The 18825-nt window shown below is 38.4% G+C and overlaps 1 protein-coding gene across 1 annotated transcript in view; it reads left to right on the forward strand.

Moving 5' to 3' along the window:
- WARS2 (tryptophanyl tRNA synthetase 2, mitochondrial) overlaps window positions 1-18825 on the forward strand; it is an 81068-nt gene that overhangs the window by 30274 nt on the left and 31969 nt on the right. Inside the window, exon 2 of the mRNA XM_036769320.1 lies at window positions 11119-11376. Coding sequence (XP_036625215.1) covers window positions 11119-11376 — 258 coding nt within the window. The remainder of the gene's footprint in view (window positions 1-11118; window positions 11377-18825) is intronic.

Raw genomic sequence — 18825 nt, forward strand, 5'->3', positions numbered from 1 at the left:
GCCTTCCTCTCCTCTTGCTTAGATTATTGCTATAGCATCTTAATTGGTGTCCCTACCTTAGCTCTGTCCCTCTCCAATCCATCATCCACAAAGGCACCAAAGTACTTTTCCCAAAGTGTAGTCTGACCATATCACACTCTACAAATTATACTCTAGTACCTCTAGTAGGCTTCTTTAAGGGCATAGGCTGATTTTTTTTTGTCTTTTTATTCCTCAGGGCAGGCATTTATTCATTAATTAATTAATAATAAAAATCAGGAGAGCTGACTTCTCACCTTAGACACTTAGTGGTGTAATCATAGGTCAGTCACTTAACCTCTCAGAGTCTCAGTTTCTTTATCTGTAAAGCAGAGATGATAAAATTTACCTCACCTACTTAATAAGGTAGTTGTGTGGATCAAAATCAGATAATGTTTGGAAAGCACATGGCAAATCTTAGAAAGCATAACACAGGAAGGTAAAAAAGTTTTTGGAGAAAACAATACTTCTTTGCTATTATTAGTAATTAAGTTTAATGGTTTTAACTAGAGCTATATATTCAACTAAATATGGAATATAAAATTTACCATTTTTATTTTTCTGGCATTGCGGCCCCATTGCCCTAGAGCTCCAACCAGGCTCATGTCCTTTATGCTCTTATCAAATTAGATTACTCCATATCCCCCCAATATATCTACTTCTTCAAATTAAATTAAAAAAAATATTTGTTAAGTACATCCTGGGTGCAAGGCATCAATGGAAAAAAACAGTCCCTGTTTTCAAAGAGCTTAACATTTTCCATGGCTGAATCTGGTCTTGCTCTCCTTTATCTTCTTGTAGGACATTGTATTTCTCTTATTCATTTCATTTTGATTTGTAATTTAATTCACTCAAGAAATATTTGTTAAGGTCCTATTATCTGCAATGCATTGTGCTAGGTCCTAGGGGATGTACAATAATAAATAAGAACTCACCTATGCCTTCAAGCTACTTAAAATTTAGTAGGCATGGGTAAACCATGATTTAACAGAATAACTAATACTAAGTGTGACCACAGCGGTAGAAAAAACATATAATGTCGAGTCAGTAGAGCTGGGTTTGAGTCCCAATTCAGATACTGGGAAGATCACAAAACCTCCCTGAGCCTCAGTGTCTTTTTCTGTAAAATTAGATTTAAAAAACAAACAAACAGCAAAATACTTTACCTGCCTCACATGGTTGTGAAGGAAATGCTTCATACATCTTGAAACGCTATGTAAATATGAGCTGTTATTATTATCTGGGTTCTTGTAAATGTTTTTATGTTATGTAGAACTCACCCAGAGTAATGAAAGTATTAGATTAGTAGAAATCAAGGATTCATCTCCATCAGGTTTGAGGTAAAATGCTAAAGCCCCATTAGATGAACCCAGGGCTAGCACAGTAAAAAACGATGAAAAGAGGATTGAGGAGCATTACAGAGGATTGGTGGAGCTGCATGCTTTTTGCTTAGTTCATAGCTAGGCAAAGAGAAAGATACATATTCCAAGTATTTGCTAGTTAATTAGCTTGTAGTAGGAATAATGGCAGGTTGCAATAGTACCAGTCCACATTTGTAGAGTGTTTGCAGGTTTACAAAGCATTGTCATACATTTTCTCATTTGTTCCTCGCAATAACCCTATGATGTGAGATGCTGTTTTATTATGGATGAGGAAACAGGATTTGGAAAGGTGAAGTACCTTGCCCATGATCATACAAATAATGTCTGAATTGGGATTCCAGTACTTTATATAGTTCTAGCTTTCATACCATGCCAATGATACATGGATACCTCAAAATTCTTTGATTTTCCTTTATTTGTAAGCATACTGTTAATACCGGTGTAATATATGTGAATAATCATTGGCTGTCAAGCTTGATATAAGTACCACTGGAGCTCTCATTGCCTGTATCCTGAAGTCTTCATGGAGTGCACCTGTCTTTTAGAAGATGTCTTTAAACGTATCTTGTCCGTCTTAGATAAAAGACAGAAACTTTGCTCAGATTTGAGAAAATTACATTGGAGAATTATTAATAACTTGTGAATTTTCCATTACATCGTGATTTGGTACCAAAATTAAGTTAATTTTGACAAGTCTGCACCTCAGGGCAGAAATAGCAATAGCTGTCTTCACCAAAGGGTTGAGTATATCAACTTCACATTTGATTAGACCATTTCATTCGTTCTTCTGGAATGTATCGAATTCCAGTGCTGAGACAACTTTAGGTCCTGTGGTTTCCATTGCAAAAGTGGCATACTCAATAAGATTAGTTTATTGGAAATGGACTTGATCAGCAAATGCACACCTGACATAAAATTAGGAACAATTTTCTGAAAACTCTATCCTTAGTGCTCTCTGGACCAGCCCTTGTGAACCAATGTCTGCACATGGCTGATACTCCAAACATCAGAGTGAATGAATGAATGCCTGTGGGCTGGGCCTGAGCCTGTTTGCCTTGTGGTTTGCCTCCCAGTCCACTGGGAAGCCCATGCTCCTTTCATTTTCATTCTTTTCCAACTCTAGTGCTTTTGAACAGAGAACCCCCCATCCTCCCGACCCCCAAACTCCACATTCCAACCCCATGATCTCATGGTACCAAGCATATCTCCCCTGCCAAGCAGCCAGGCTGCCTGCTGACTCTCACAGGGGGAACAGACGGGAACGTAAACTTGCTGTAGAGGAGCAAGACAATTTCTGTATATTTTTAAGACCAAGAATCCAGTATTCATTTAGAGGTTTTATTTTTTTTAATAGCTCCTTGAAAATTCAGCAAAATAATTCATGCTGCCCTTATTTCTTGATAACATCATTCCCTTTGCACTGATGTGTAGAATCTCAGGAACCAGAAAATGGAAAAGATATATTAGATCATGTCTAGTCCATTCCCAATGGCCAGAATTCTTTCCCACAGTCCCCTCCAGTACTTTTCCTATTCCAGTTTTCTCAAGAATTGGAATTTCCACCTCTTCTCCTGGGAGATGATTCCTTGAGATTTCTAGGTCTCCATAGGGAAATTTCCCTGCCATTGTGTGGAAATGTTCCTATTCTTATTTTCAGTTCAGTACCCTTTGTTTTCTCAGTGCTAAACAGTGCCTCTCCTTCCTTGGACAAGAATTTCTGGATGGTACATTCTCCCATACCATGATATCTAATCTTGAAAGAGGTTTAGGGTTTTTCTGTTTGTTTTTTTTTAACTTATACATACATATTATATAAATACACACATACATGTACATACCCTACATAAATGCTCAGAATCACAGATTTTGAGAGTTGGAAGAGTTTTCAGAGACCATCCAGTCATACTTGTACATGAAAGGAATTCCCACTACACTGTATCGGACAAGGGGTTACCTAGTATCAGTTGGAACATATCTTTCCCCATAAATCAATCTCCTTAGCCCCTTCTTACTAAATTGGATTCCTTTTTTTTTAAAGTATCGTCTCCAGCCCTATAAGCATGAAAACCTAATCTGTTCCATCTTATAAATTCATTTTCTGTATCAGTCTGAATCAGAAATTGTTAAGAGGAAAGTGATTTAGTATCTAAATGATGGGCTACAACATTCCTAACTTAGAAGACTATTTTTGGCTTCACTTTTCATTTATTATTTGTAAAAATGGGAAAGATTATGTTTGTTCCTCAGCATTTTAAAACATCTATTTATGCTTTTCCAACCCACAACTGCTACTCCTTCACTCACCTACTCCTGCCTAAAGATACCTGGTTAGAGAGAGAGGTCTAGAGAGCAAGGAGGCACTATAGACGTGAAGATGGAACTAAAGGAGAGCTTTTTTTGTGGTGGCAGAGATTTGGAAATTGAGGAGATGCCCATCATTTGGAGAATGGCCAATCAGGTTGTGGTATATGATTGTAATGGAATAATACTCTTGTGCTGTGAGAAATGATGAACCGGATGGTTTCAGAAAAACCTGGTAAGACATATACGAACTGATGTAACATGAAATGAGCATCACCAGAACACTGTACACAGGAACGGCAACATTGTATGATGATCAGCTGTGAATGACAACCATTCTGATCAATACAATGATCCAAGACCGTTCTGGAGCACTTATGATTTATAATTCTATCCACCTCCAGAGAGAGAACTGATGGAGTCTGAGTACACATTGAAACATAATTTTTTCACCTTTATTTTCTTGCATTTTTTTTGCAACAAGGCTAATATGGAAATATGTTTTGTGTGATTTCATGTGTATAATTATATTATATTTCTTGCCTTCTCATTGGATGAGGGAGGGGTGAGAGGCAGAGAATTCAGAACTCAAGATTTTTTAGAAAATGAATATTAAAAATAAATAATAAATTTACTTTAAAAAAAGATGGAGCTAAATGACACAAGTTGAGGAGAAATAATGAAAGAGACAGATAATTGAAGTTGCGCATGATTAAAAGTTTCTTCATGTACTGTGTAACCAGGCACATGACCCAATGGTGGAAATTACATCCCCACTATATATTCACTATTCTTTGCTCTTTCCTTCCATTCCATGAGGAAGTGCCAGCTCTCCTTTTTATCAAAGCTAACCCCTCCACTTGTATCAAAGATCCCACCTCCTCAGGAACTTTGTTCCACTGGTCATTCCTTCTCTCTCAAATCTTAAATTTTTGCTTCTGGTTTCTTCCCTTCTTCCCCCAAAATAAAATAAAAGTTCCTATGTCACCTATTAGAAAAAAATAATGTTGCTTCCTTTCCAGTTGCTGTCTCTTTGTTCACTGCCACCTTTCTTAAAACAGTATTAATCCAATCAGTCAGTTAATGAGCAAGCATTTACTAAACACTTACTTTGTTCTAGGCGCTGAGGATCAAAGAGAGAAGTAAAACAATCCCCTGCTCTTGCAGAGCTTACAGAATAGCACAGAGGAAGACAACATGTACATGTATAGACTGATTCAGAATAAACAGCTGGAGCTGGAGCCTCTGAAAATGCTGCATTTAGAAGGTGGCATTTGAACTGGACCTTAAAGAAAACTGGTATAGGTGAGGAGGGAGTAATTTCTAGACATGGAAGACAGCCCATGGAGAACAATGGAGCTGGAAGGTGAGGTTCTGTGTATGGAAAAAGAAAAAAGGCCAGTTTGGCTAGGTCATAGTGTACATAAATGGGAGAAATTGTGATAAGGTTGGAAAGTTAGGATGGGGCCAGGGTGTGAAGAGCCCCACACACCAGAGTTTGTATTTGATCCTTGAAATAACAAACAGAAAACTACTAGAGTTTCCTGAGTGGTAGAGTGATATGATCATACCTGGTTCTAGGAATATCATACTTTGTTGGTGATACAGAGGATGGATTAGAATAGGAAGACATTTGAAGTGGAGAGGTCAGTTAGGAGATTATTATAGCAGTGTAGATGAGAGGTAATGAGGACCATAATAACCAGGCTATTGACTGTGTGAGAGGAATGCAGTGGACAATCTGCTATGTTTTGGAGTTGGAAACAAAAGATTTAGCAACTGACTGGACATGTGTGACGAGTGAGGGTGATGAGTTGAGGATGACAGCAAGGTTGTGAACCTGGATGACTGGAAGGATGGTGGTACTCTCAACGTAAACATAGACATCCAGAAGCAAAATGAGGTGAGGGGAATAGATAATGGGTTCTGTCTTGGACACATTCACCTTCGGATGCCTATGGAATATACAGTTGAAAATACTAGGACTGGTTATGTAGATCTGGAGGTCGTCAGCGCACAATAATAATTAAACCCATGAGAGCTAATAAGGTTGCCATGAGACAGTGTATAGAGAGAAGAGAAAAGGGCCCAGAACAGGGCCTTGGAATACACTCATAGTTACGAAGCGTGTTATGGATGGAGAGAGCCCGCAACCCTGAGTCCAAGAGCCTTGTTAAGAGTAGACCCCACCTCCTCTCCAGCCCATTAGTCCTCCTTCTATTCTGGGTTCTGTAGCCATCACCGAGGTAAACATTCATAGTGGAGAAGGGCCCCTCTTCCTTGCTACCACCAACACCAACAGCTACTGATGGACAAGTAACAACAAGAGCCCTAAAAATGGTAGCAGCCTGAAAACCCCTGGTCTGCCTCTAGTCCAGCCTCATAGGCCTCATCCAGGGAAGCAACCCGTATGGAGATGTGACCTAGTCACTGCTACTGAAGATTCAGAAAAGAACAGTTTTCACACCAAAGTCCTCAGTACTGTCAAATTGTTCAACAGCAGAAATATACATTTCCGTTTTGCGTTACTGTCTGCTCTGCTGCTTAAAAGACCCCTGGACCTTTCTGTCTGACTTGCAGCTGAAGCTTCCTATATGTATTGTCCCTCAGTCAGACAGTGCATTTGTGTGCAACAAGTGCTTTATATGTTTACAATGTTCCAAATAGTGATGATGCAAGAGAAGACCAAATGGTCCTTGCCCCCAAGGAGCTCACTAGACTAAGGTGGTAGGTATTTCTATAAGTGGAGAGAAGGTGACGTGACATAGAGAGATGTTACGAAAGTAGAAAGACAGGGGCAGCTAGGTGGAGCAGTGAGTAGAACATTGGCCTTGGAGTCAGGCTGAGTTCAAATCTGGCCTCATATACTTTGGCACACTTACTAGCTGTGTGACCTTGGGCAAGTCATGACTCCCAAGTTGTAAGCCTTGGTGACTAGGAGGATTGTGGTTCCCTTTACAGTAATAAGGAATTTGGGATTTGGGGGAAAGATAACAAGTTCTGTTTTTGACATGTAAAGTTTGAGATGCTGGAGAAGACAAGGATTATCATATCAGCAGATAAAACCTGGGGAGGGAAGGCCAAAGGTATTCTAATGGTTATGGATATCCAGCCATTGAGTTCTAAGGCTCCTTATGCCTACTCCTATTCTCACAGATAAGTAAGGTCCCCAAAGCAAGGCTAAACGTTCCCCTCAGTTTTCTAGGGGCACACCTAAGGAAGTGGAGTGTGTCTTTTCTATTCTGCCATCAGTTCAAGCTCCCATTCTTGTCTGTTATTCCCACCAGTCACCAGTATTTAGCAGCCCATTGTCATTTAAACCAGTTAACATGAATTAGCTCTTACAAAAGGATATTTACTGTGAAGAACATCACCAAGCATTTCTGCCCAGTACCTCAAGGCATATGCTCAGTCCTTGGGGAGAGTGGGCTCAGACTTGAAGCAGTTCTTGGGTAGCATTTACCCCCATCAGATTCACTTCTGAATTCAGCTTTGATACTAGATAAATCACTGGAGCTTCTTGGCTGCCTTCAATCTCTTCTGAGACAAGTAGGTTGCTCAGGGCTTGGTTCCTCACTGTGTCAGTTCCAACAAATCTTGGCACGGATTCTTCCAGCTTCTCGACTTCTGGTCCTCATGGATCTGACCTTTCGAAGCTCACAAGGTTGTATCCATCTCTAAAATAGTTTCATTTAAAAACAGGTACTATCTTGTTTTCTGTTTGTATCCCCAGCATTTAGGACAGTGCTGTGTTCTTAATTGTTGTTGTTTGTCCTTCATTCTTAAAAAGGACCAATAACATTACAAGGATAATGTCCTAACTCGTGCATGAATTGGATTTAAGGGAGACAGAACTGAGCAAAGTCATCAGCCTCACTCTCTCCTCCAGAGTCAGTGAAGTCCAGTAATGGCTTAAAATGAGTGTAAATAGCAATGGTTTTCTGTTCTGCCCAGAAACTCTGAGGGTATTCCCCTCCCAGAGTGACATCTTTGTACCCTTAATAAACACTTAACAAAGGCTTTTTCTTTCATTTATGATAATCTCAACAGACCCACAATCTTTACCCCTTGTAATCTATGATCAGCCTCTACTTATATTCTACTTATATTCTACTTCTCTGACCTCTACTTCTTCAACTCCTTTTTTTTTTCTTATGCCCACTGAATTTGTACATGTATATTAGGAAGGCAGAATTTATGATTTCAAAGAGAATCTCATATGTGCCTAAAAGGTCCGGAACCGCAAGATATAAGGAATTCTCTAGGCAGAAGGCAGGAGAACTAAAGCATGTGTTTACACTCCACAATAACAAGCCCACAAACCAGCGTCCCCATTTTGATATTTTCATCAAAAGCTTCCAGGCCCAATAAGCCCGCCTTACAAGGGTAATCAGAAGGCCACAGAGGAGCAAGATGGTATAAGGCAAAATCGTATACATGCTTCCCCTCTACGGTAAGAAGATTACCCACTAGCCTCTAGTCAGCTCTGCTACTGGCAGCTCAGCTTCGGCTGTAGGTGTCTCTGGCTCCAACCGGAAAAGGAAAGGAGGATCTTCAAGCTGTCCTCTCCCCTCTTATAGAGTTTTTGACATTATCAAGCGCCGCCTGAACGACCAGGGCCGATCGGTTCTTGACTTGGCCCCTCCCCCAGCGTAGACCACGTTAACACACCTCCCCTCAGCCAGCGCCACGACTCCTTACACAGGAAGCTCTGGTCCTGCCCCGGAAGAGCAAGCCCCAGCATCCAGGGAAGCTCAACGAGGCGAGCTGAGTCATTTAAAGAAAACAAAGTCCATTCTGGCTACAACATGTTTCCAAAGTTCAGTTCTTGGCCTCCTGCTCTCCTTTTACTCTTTTTCAAAAAAGTTCTACCCCCATGATTTCATCTCTACACATATGATTCCTAAATCTATTTTTTCAATTTTGATTTCTCCCCTAAACTCATCTCCAACTTTCTTTTTTTTGGGGGGGAGGCAATTGGAATTAAATGACTTGCCTAAGGTCACACAGCTAGTCTGAGGTTGGATTTGAACTGGGGTCCTCTTGACTCCAGGGCTGGTGCTATAGCTGCTGGGCTACCTAGCTGCTCCCCTCATCTTCAACTTTCTGCTAAATTTGAATGTTCTAGCTCACTCTCATATGAAACAAGAGCATGGAGGAAGTACGGCTTAATGGAAAGAATTCTGTACTTGTCATTTACTATCTATGTGGCTTTGGACAAATCATTTCACCTCCTAAAGTTTGAATTTTCTCCTTATTTATGAAACTAAGGTATTAAACGAAATAATCTTTTAGATGCTATCTGGCTATTTCTGCGTCTTGGTTCATGCCACTTTTCCTACCTCTGCCCTTCTTAGCTAAGTCCTGTTTTTTCAGTAACCAGTTCAAGTCTGGCTTCCCTCATGAAAGTTTCTTTGATCATTGATGAGGTTGCAGATCTATTAAAGTATAAGAGGATGATGAAGGTGCAGCAGTGTATTAAATCTATTACTGTTATAATATTTGTTACTGTACCTGACAGTGTAACTTAACAGAAGTACCTTGGAAATTTAAGATCATTGGCTCTTATGGAAGGAAACAGTTATGATATGTTCTGATATTTCTTAGTACTTCAAACGAATGAAGCCACCTATCAGGAGATGACTCAGAAAGACACTGACTTCAAGTATTTGAAGGGTTGTCATGTAGAAGAAAGATGGAAATTCTTCTGTTTGGCTCCAGAGGATGGAACCAGCCGTATTGGGTGAAAGTTAAATAAAAGAAAGTTTAGGTTTGATGTTAGGAAAAACTTGCTAACAATTAGATCTATCCAAAAATGGAATGAATTACCTTGAAAGCTGGTGTGTTCCCCACTTTCTTCCTCCTTGAAGGTCTTCAGAAATTCCTTGGCCACTGGTCAGGTTTTTTTTGTCTTTGTTGGTTGCTAAGGTCCCTTCTAACTCTCAAATTCTATCGTTCTTTGAGCTGGAAAGCTACCAGCTTCTCCCTTCTCTACACCACCCTACCCCTAGGATTGGATTTGTACCGTCTCTGACTAATACATATATGTCAAACCAGAATATACCGTTACCATATCTTTTAGGTTTGCTCTCTTTCTAGCTTGTATCTGCTTGGAGATGGAATGGAAAATTAAGTAAATACTTAAAACTTAAATAGTTTTGCAAGACCTTTCTTTCTAAGCCTTCTGATCATATGCACTGGGATTATCAGCAAAGGAGATAAACCGAGCAGATGATTATGTGAAAAATAGTTGAATGCCTATGTAATCTTCTAGCAGACAACTAAGAAATGACTAATTTCTCTGAGCCATAATTTTCTTCCATATAAAATGAAGTTTTAGAGTAGATGAACCCTTAGGTCCCTTCAAGTCCCTTTGTCCTATAACTATGATATTTATATTTTCAAAATCTTCATTTATTTATCAGATATTTTTATTGAGTCCCTTTAATATGTAATACACTATTGAGGATATAAAAAATGTATAAAATGATACTTCCCCTCAAAGAGCTAATAGGGGAAATAAGAAATGTTTACAAGGAACCGTCATACAAGGCAGAATGAAATATGAATGAAAACACGAGAAGGATGACCAGAGTGGTCCGGATCACTATCCTGCACATTTGTTATAAATAGCAGTAACAATACATTTTATTTTTGTAGCACCTTTCTTTCAGGAATGCACATTTTCTGATAAATGTTCTTTTTTATTGCATTATGAAATGCAGAATTATTCAGACAAATCAAAACCAACTGCTTTTTTATTGCCCACTTTTCTTTCATGTTACCATCTTGGTTTCAACCACTAGGAGGTACAAACCAACAAAGAAACACAACCGTGACCAAAACATTATAAATCGTAAACGTGCTCCAGAACTCAAATCCTTTGGTCTGTATGAAAAGACAAATATTATCTTTATTAAAAATAGAGGGAAACTGAAATACAGGAAAAATAAGTAACTTGTCAAAGTGTTGCCAGAAATAAAACTCAAGTTCCCTAACCCTAAATCTATTGTTCTGCCTGCTGAGCCACAAGATCATTTAAATAGCCTCAAGCACATAGATAGTAGTTGCTTCTAGCTTTGATGTCACCATGGAAGACTTTTTCAGGTGCCTTAGTCCAGAGTGACCTCTCCCTTTCCTCGAAATTCTTATAACACTTGTCCATTTTGTTCATTTAGCATTTGTTATATGCTTCCTTCTGAGTTTTCTTTTAGCCTTTTATTTATATAGCCTATCTCCCAAACTAAATCATAAATTCCTTCAACTTGTCTTTATACCTCTTCTAGTCCTTTACGTGTAATAAATTGGCACTCAGCAAATGACTAGTGGTGGTGGCAACACCTTTTATGTTGGTTAATGATAAAGGTTTTCTGGATCTGGCTTTGAAAGCAAGAAGTAATGTTTTCCTTTGTTCTAGAATAATGGCATGCATCGGATATTCTCTGGCATCCAGCCTACAGGGATCCCTCATCTGGGCAATTACCTGGGAGCCATTGAGAGCTGGGTGAGTCTACAGGAAGAATGCAGCTCTGTCCTATTCAGCATTGTGGATCTTCATTCCATCACTGTCCCCCAAGATCCAGCTGTTCTTCACCAGAGCATCTTGGACATGACTGCTGTCCTGCTTGCCTGTGGTATAAACCCAGAAAAAAGCATTCTTTTTCAACAGTCCCAGGTCAGTTTTACACATCGGGATTCTGTACAGTCTCCTTTTCTTGTATCTGAGGAAAGATAAATTGTTCTTCTGCCTCTTGTTTGTTTTTCAGGTGTTTAAAGGTGATCCTGTCAGTTATGACTACAGCAGCTACGTGTTGTTGTGCTCCTTTTCTTCTATGATTACTATTTGTTGTTGTTCAGTCATGTCTAACTCTTCATGACTGTATTTGGGGTTTTCTTAGAAAACAACTACTTGTAACTAAAATGTAGAAACAGTATTTGACAAATGTGCTTTTGTGATTCAATGCGTTGACAATGAAATGAGATTTAGGGCCTACTATTTTCCGATAATGTAGATATATCCACATTGGGTATCCCATCCCTTGGATTTTATCTGTTATCTCTTCTCAGAAAACAGGCTTCAGGAGATCTCAGAGAGACCATCTAAGAACCTGATATAGTCCAGAGCTCCCATGCCCAAGCTAAAGTAGACTGAAAGGCAAAGCCACTAGGGTTGCCTTAAGTTCTTTTTGTAAATGATTTCTCTTTGTCCATCAGACAGGCCGAGAAGCCCAGAGGCTTCTAATAAATTTTTATTGATATCTTTTGTTTTTATATTATCTGGGTGGCAGCCAGGTGGCACAGTGGATAGAATGCTGGACCTAGAGTCAGGAAGAGTCATCTTCCTGCCTCAGTTCATCATCTTTAAAATGAACTGGAGAAGGAAATGACAAACCACTCCAGTATCTTTGTCAAGCAATCCCCAAATGGAGTCACAGAGTTGGACACGAATGAACAACTTAACAAAAACAACATTTCTTACTGTATCCCTCTGCCTTCCTTCTCCCAGAAAATCATCCATCCCTTATAACAAATAGGCAAAACCAATCCACACATCTGAGAAACATCTGAAAATATGCAATCCCTATACCTGTAGACCTCTCCCCTCTATAAAAGAATGACCAGAGGTGGGTGGTGAAGGGAGAGGTGAAAAGATTCGAGTTTTGACTGGGTAGTGATGTTCCTTGACCAAATCTGCATCACATAGTTCAGTTTCAACGTCATCACGTGATGTTAGTAAGAAATATGCTAGCGATCTGGGTGCTCTGTTAGATTTGAAACTTCTGCAGGTCAGAGATAATGTCTTGTAAACTTTGTATCCTTAATTTCTGACACAGTATCTAATATGTAACATAGATGCTCAATAAATATTTATTAAATGAATGAATGAATTTAAAGAGAAAAATGCATTTTTTATCTTAATATTGCTACTTACTTTTTCCTTTTTAATAGAATCATAAAATCTTGAAGTCAGAAGGGGCCTTAGAGGTTATCTAATGTGACCACCCTCCCAATTAGGGAATCCCTTCAACAACATCTCTGACAGATGCATATTCATTCAGCCTCTTTCTGAATACTCCCATAGGAGAGGGGTGTGTCTTCACTACTTTGTGAGGCAATTCTTTCTATTTTTTGGACAGCTCCAGTTTTTAGAAAATGTTTCTTTATGGTGAGCTATATTCTTCCTCTCTGAAACTTCTATCTTGGACTGACTTCTGCTCTATTCAGTCACCCAAAATGAATCAAATTTCTCTTTCAAATAACAAGCCTTCAAATATTTAATGAGTTATCATGATCTCCTTCCATCTTCACTTCTCCAGGCTAAATATAAGCTGTTCCCTAAACCTTTTTTCACATAGTATGAATTCTATATACTTTCTCTTACTGATAAAACCCGTCCATTGAATTTCCCTCTTAAAATATTCCTAGAAATAAACCACAATACTATGGGTCTGTTTGGACCCATCCATCCATGATACAATTGGGATCATTGCCTTCCTTTAACATATGCAGCCCAAGATACGATTAGCCTTTTTTTAGTAGTTCCATTATACTCTTGGCTCTGCCAAACTTTTTCATCCTTTTTTCATACAAATTTCTGTCAGGCCAGGTTGTCCCCTGTCCATTATATGGTTTATTTTTAAATCCAGATGCAAGGATTTGCATTCGACTTGACTACTTTTCCTTTTATTGTTTTAAACACATCATTAAAAACTGATTAGTTATCTAATATATTAGCTCTTCCTTCCAAGTTTGTGTCATTTTCAAATCTGTTAAGCACACCTTTATGTTTTCATTTAAATTATTAGTGAATAGTCAATCTTATCATTCTTAACTCTAGCATAGTCTAGGGAGAGGAGGATTTGGATATTTTCTCATTAAGTATAATATACTATTCATAATATTCTTTTAGACTTATTAAGTGCTTGCAACTACAATAACTTTTACCCCCAAAAGCTCAAAATTGAGATACACATTATCTAATTACAATTAAGAAATATAAATTTTTATTCTATATAAAATTGTAAAAATTCTAAACATAAAATTATAAAATAATTATGAATGTTTTAAATGGAACATTCTGTAGCAATTAAAAGAAAGACTCCAGCAGCTCATATGCTTACTACTTATTTGCAAGACTTCAAGTTAAATTTCTTCATTTTACAGAGGTTTTGACTATACATAACATTTACAGTGAAATAAATTACAACTTGGAAGATGCTTGATATAACATAATCATATATAAACTTAATTTCAATGTTGTACTTTATTTGCACAAAGGTTTGCAATATTTAGCTTAACACCAGACAAGCACAGTCTTAAATCTGGTTCTGCATTGAGTTTATTTCTGTATCTTGCTTTCAAATAAGAATAAAGTGAGAATGCTTGCTCACACACATACGTGGTGGAAAATGATAGAAAAATTTTATAAACTCCCTTGCTGAGAGATGGAAACACATTTGTTTAATTTTTAGCCATCTAACCAATCAATGAAATGAACAGCTAATTGCAATATGAAATATTTACTTTTCAGCTATGAATGGCAAATGCTGTATTAGATGATAAATATATTTAAAGTTCACTTGCCAATATTGCTTCATTTTTTAATAGCATTTACACATAAACTCCTCTAAAGAAAAAAATGCCTCCAAATTTGACCTTCTTTTCTTCTGCCACTGGCATATCAGTAAGAATGTCACAGAAATGCTGTTAAACAACTGACTAGTGTCACCAACCAGTTTATTTGAAAATCTGCCAGATAGAAGACTAGGAACAAAAGTGGAAGATAAATTTAAAATCAGAAAGAAGCCTTATATTGCAATGAGAGCTATCATAAAGTTTGTTTCTGCAGAATGTTTGTGATGGTGTCAGGATTGTAATGCACATGCCCAGCAATCATGCTCAAACATGGATCATGTCAGCCTGATATTTGTACTGCAAGAATGCAAACATTTGTAACGTCTTTCCCATGTGATTATACAGATGATGCTGTATGATTACAGGATAACAGATTAGTTATCTAATATATTAGCTCTTCCTTCCAAGTTTGTGTCATTTTCAAATCTGTTAAGCACACCTTTATGTTTTCATTTAAATTATTAGTGAATAGTCAATCTTATCATTCTTAACTCTAGCATAGTCTAGGGAGAGGAGGATTTGGATATTTTCTCATTAAGTATAATATACTATTCATAATATTCTTTTAGACTTAGAGGAGAATGCAAATGAGGCGGTGCACCTGTGTCTGCCCATCCACTGGGAATCAATTTGCACTTGAATGTCAAATCCTTGTGGCAGTTTGGAAACAATTTGGTGACAGAATAAGAAACTGCTCTTAGTCAGAAGTGGACAGAATTTGATATAATCAGTGTCCAAACACCAAAATCATTGCATGCATGACCATGATAGTTTCAGATTCCTGCAGAGGCAAAGCTATAATGCTTCAAACAAGCACATGCTTGTTGTCACAGAGGAAAAACGTATCTGTAACATAATCGGGCAATTATTTACTACTAAAGAATTCTTAGCATGCACATTTTATCATTGTGAGTCCCCAAGTGGTTTATGGACCACTGATCTAGTCCAACTCTCACGTTTTGTAAGTAATGAAATGGAATTAAATGGTAAAGTCAGGACTTGAACCCAGCTCTTTGGACTCTACACCACCTTTGGATTATATATGTTTTTATAACAATATAGCTTACACTAAGATCACCCGATTAATTACCACAGTATCTCTAGTAGTCTTATCTCTCCGACCTTCTAATTATTTTGCCCTTCTCTTTTCTTGTTTTTCTTATTATGTCAAGCAACATAGATCTGGTTGATTTTTATGAAATCTAATGGGAAAAAGTCCAACTGTATTTAAAATGTAAATGAAGATTGACTAATCCTTCAAATATTGATTTCACACTCTGCCTCATAGTTCATTGATATTATAACTGTAAATTTTTTGGTAGCCACTGTTAATTGATGATGTTACCAATTAAAAGAAAATATCTCTGAAGTTGTGAAGTTATATGTGACTTTTCAGGAACAGAACTATAGTGGAAAGTATGTTTGGTTTGGTTTTCCTTTAAAAACAAATTTATTCCTGTATATTATAAGTTCTGCACATCTTAATTTATTTCTGGAGATAATTACAAGTATAGAATATGGTGTTTTCTAAGCGATAATACTGATTTCGTCAATAGTTTTTGTCTCCATTCCTCTGCATTCTTTCTGAACAGTCTGACTGAAACAATTTAGGCTCATTGAAGATTTTTCTCATTATTTTCTTTTTCTCTCTCTCCCTCTGCCTGCTGGTTGTGTTGCTTCCCCTAAAATATGTTTGCCATATGTGGAGAATTTTACTGACTGCCTGTCTTCTGAAAGGTGTGTGTGTGTGTGTGTGTGTGTGTGTGTGTGTGTGTGTGTGTTTGGTAGGTGTTTCCTTACCATTGCTGGAGTCAATGGTCTTTTATTTCCAGCAGGCCTGTATACAGATCCAATCTCAGATTCCCACAGCTGTCTCTGAATTATGGGTCTCCACATTTTCAACTGCTGCCTTCCCCACATTGTAATCACTGCAGATGGAAGATAAAAGGTGGAGGACATAACTGGAGACACTGACTCCCCATCAGAGCCAAGAGAGATGCCCTGCTCTGTCAGACTTCTCATTGTTTCAGTGAGTCCAAAAGCTATTCAGGCAGATGGATATGTAAGGGAGGAGGAGGAAGAGGACAATGGAATCTGCGACTGTGGATTCTTTCTGAATTCTCTGATTATAATGGAGTCCTGCGTTATTGCCCCAGAATCCAAAATTGGGAAGGAAAGTAAGGGAGAGAGCAAAGCAGAACCAGCCTGCCATTCTGAATCACCCACGATGGATGGACTAATGAAACCTAAATGTGTGAGTCTTGTTGTTCATGATGGGTTAGTGGAGAATGAGATGGTCATTTTTATGTCTCTCACAGTGGAGCCTACATGGGATCCTAGGTTTGGAGAGGGTAGACCCCTTAGAGGTCATCTAGTTTAACCCCCACTTTTACAGATGAAGAAACTGAGAAGATGAAGAGATTTGCTGAAGTTGCTGGGTGCCCCACAGGTAATAAGTGGCAAAGTTAGAGTTTGGACCTAGGCTCTTCAACTCAGAATCCAGTGTTCTTTAACACAGTACCATGCTGCAAACCATGTTAAAGAATAAAACCTGCTGTCACTATCTATTCATCAGCAAGCATTGATAAAATGCCTACTAAGTGCTAAGCACCGGGAAAACAATGACAAAAATGAAACCATCCTTGCCCTCAGGTTTTGCTTAACAAGCTACTTCCTATCCAGGCAGCAAGCATGTCTAAACACATACACTCTATACTGACTATGTACAAAGCAAATAGAAGGGGATCAAGAAACACTTCATGTAAGAGGTGGTGCTTGAGCTGAACTTTGAAGAAGGGTAGGAATTTAAAAGGTTGACTTGAGAAGGGAGTGCATTTTAGGCATGGGGCAGAAGCATGGAGTTGGGACTGTCATGGGTATGCCATGTGAGGAATAGCAAGAAAGCCAGTTTGACTGGACTATAGTATGTGGAAAGGGAAAAATGTGTAATAAGCATGCAAAGATTGGCCACTGGACCTTATGGCATAGGGGAGTAACATAGTCAGACCGCCGTTTTAGAAATCTATCCTTGGCAGCTATGTGAAAGATGTGTCACTGGAACTATATCTTCAGCCTTTTAATTTGGGCATCACGCATCTATGTGAAAAGGGGCCCTGGACTTGGAGTCAGAGGATGTGGGTCCGAGTCATGGCTCCAACGCTATTTGTGTGACCATGGAAAAATCACTTAATCTTCCTGTGCCTCAGTTCCTTCTGTAAAATGGGAATAACATTAAAAAAAATATTGTTATCTTTTGTTTTCACATCAATGTCATTTCCCCAGTTAGGCTTCCCTGATAACAAAGGATACAGAAGAGAGCTGGGAACTGGGGCTGGGGGTGGGGAGAAGACTGTTCAAGCAAAACTAACTTAACTCTGCCTCATAGTACAGACAGAGCCCACACCCATAGGCTCCCATCTCTACAAAGGTGGCCCTTTCTCCTTTCATTCTCGGGACTGTGCCTGATTATTACACAGTGAGCCTGTTACAGAGCTTTCGATTTCTTTTTTGTTTATTTTTATTTTGTTTTGTATTGTTTCTGGTATTCTTTTCATTTATGTTGTTGTAGACATAGACATTATTTTTATGGCTCTGCCCACTTGGCATCAGTCTTTCTACGCTTCTCTGGATTATGCATATTTATCATTTCTTACTGTGGGATAATATTCCATTACATTTACGTACCAGTTTGTTAGGCAGGAAACATTAATATTTTCATCGTCTGTTTCACAGGATTGTAAAAGAAAAGAGCATGGAAATGTGTCATTCAATCAAACTTTTAACATAGCAGACTATTTACAACTTTTATGGAACTATGTATTCCACAAGTAGGTTGATCCTGCCTTTGGAACATTCATTTTTGACCAAAGAGCAATAGCCTTACCTGGAAGATCATCAGTAAGCCAGCAAATTTTGTTTTCCTTTTTTTTTTTGATAGCACCTAAAGTTGATGGCTTAGTTATTGGCTCTGTTGATTTCTAAGGTTCTGCTGCTCGCACATTCCATTGCACAGAGTGGAAATCCTTTTAAACCAAAGCACTTAATTACTAATGCTATCCCAGGTGTGAAGCAAAAAAATCTGATTAACTTGGTTCTTCGAATCGGCTTAGAGGACATTTTACTTTTTCACGGGTAGTGGATTTCAGAAATAATTTAAACGAAGCTTAGTATAGGGAAATGCACGGCCTCTCATCATCTTCTAACTTCAGCACCATGCCGTGGAAAGAGTGCTGGATTTGGAGTCAAAAGATCTCAGTTCAGTTCCTGACTCTGACACTTGTTAGCTGTGTGACTTTTGGCAAATTATTTGCCACGCCTGGGCCTCAGTTTCTCCATCTGACAACTGAGGGAATTGGACTACATAGCCTCCAAGGTCTACTCAACTCAAGTTCTATGATCCAGCAATAGGACTACATTATTTTTTGTTTTACTTCAATTCCCAGGAACATCAGAAATACTCCTGAGAGACAGGTGGTGCGGTGGATAGAAC

Source organism: Trichosurus vulpecula, chromosome 7 (genome assembly GCF_011100635.1).
Source record: "Trichosurus vulpecula isolate mTriVul1 chromosome 7, mTriVul1.pri, whole genome shotgun sequence".
NCBI lineage: Eukaryota > Metazoa > Chordata > Mammalia > Diprotodontia > Phalangeridae > Trichosurus > Trichosurus vulpecula.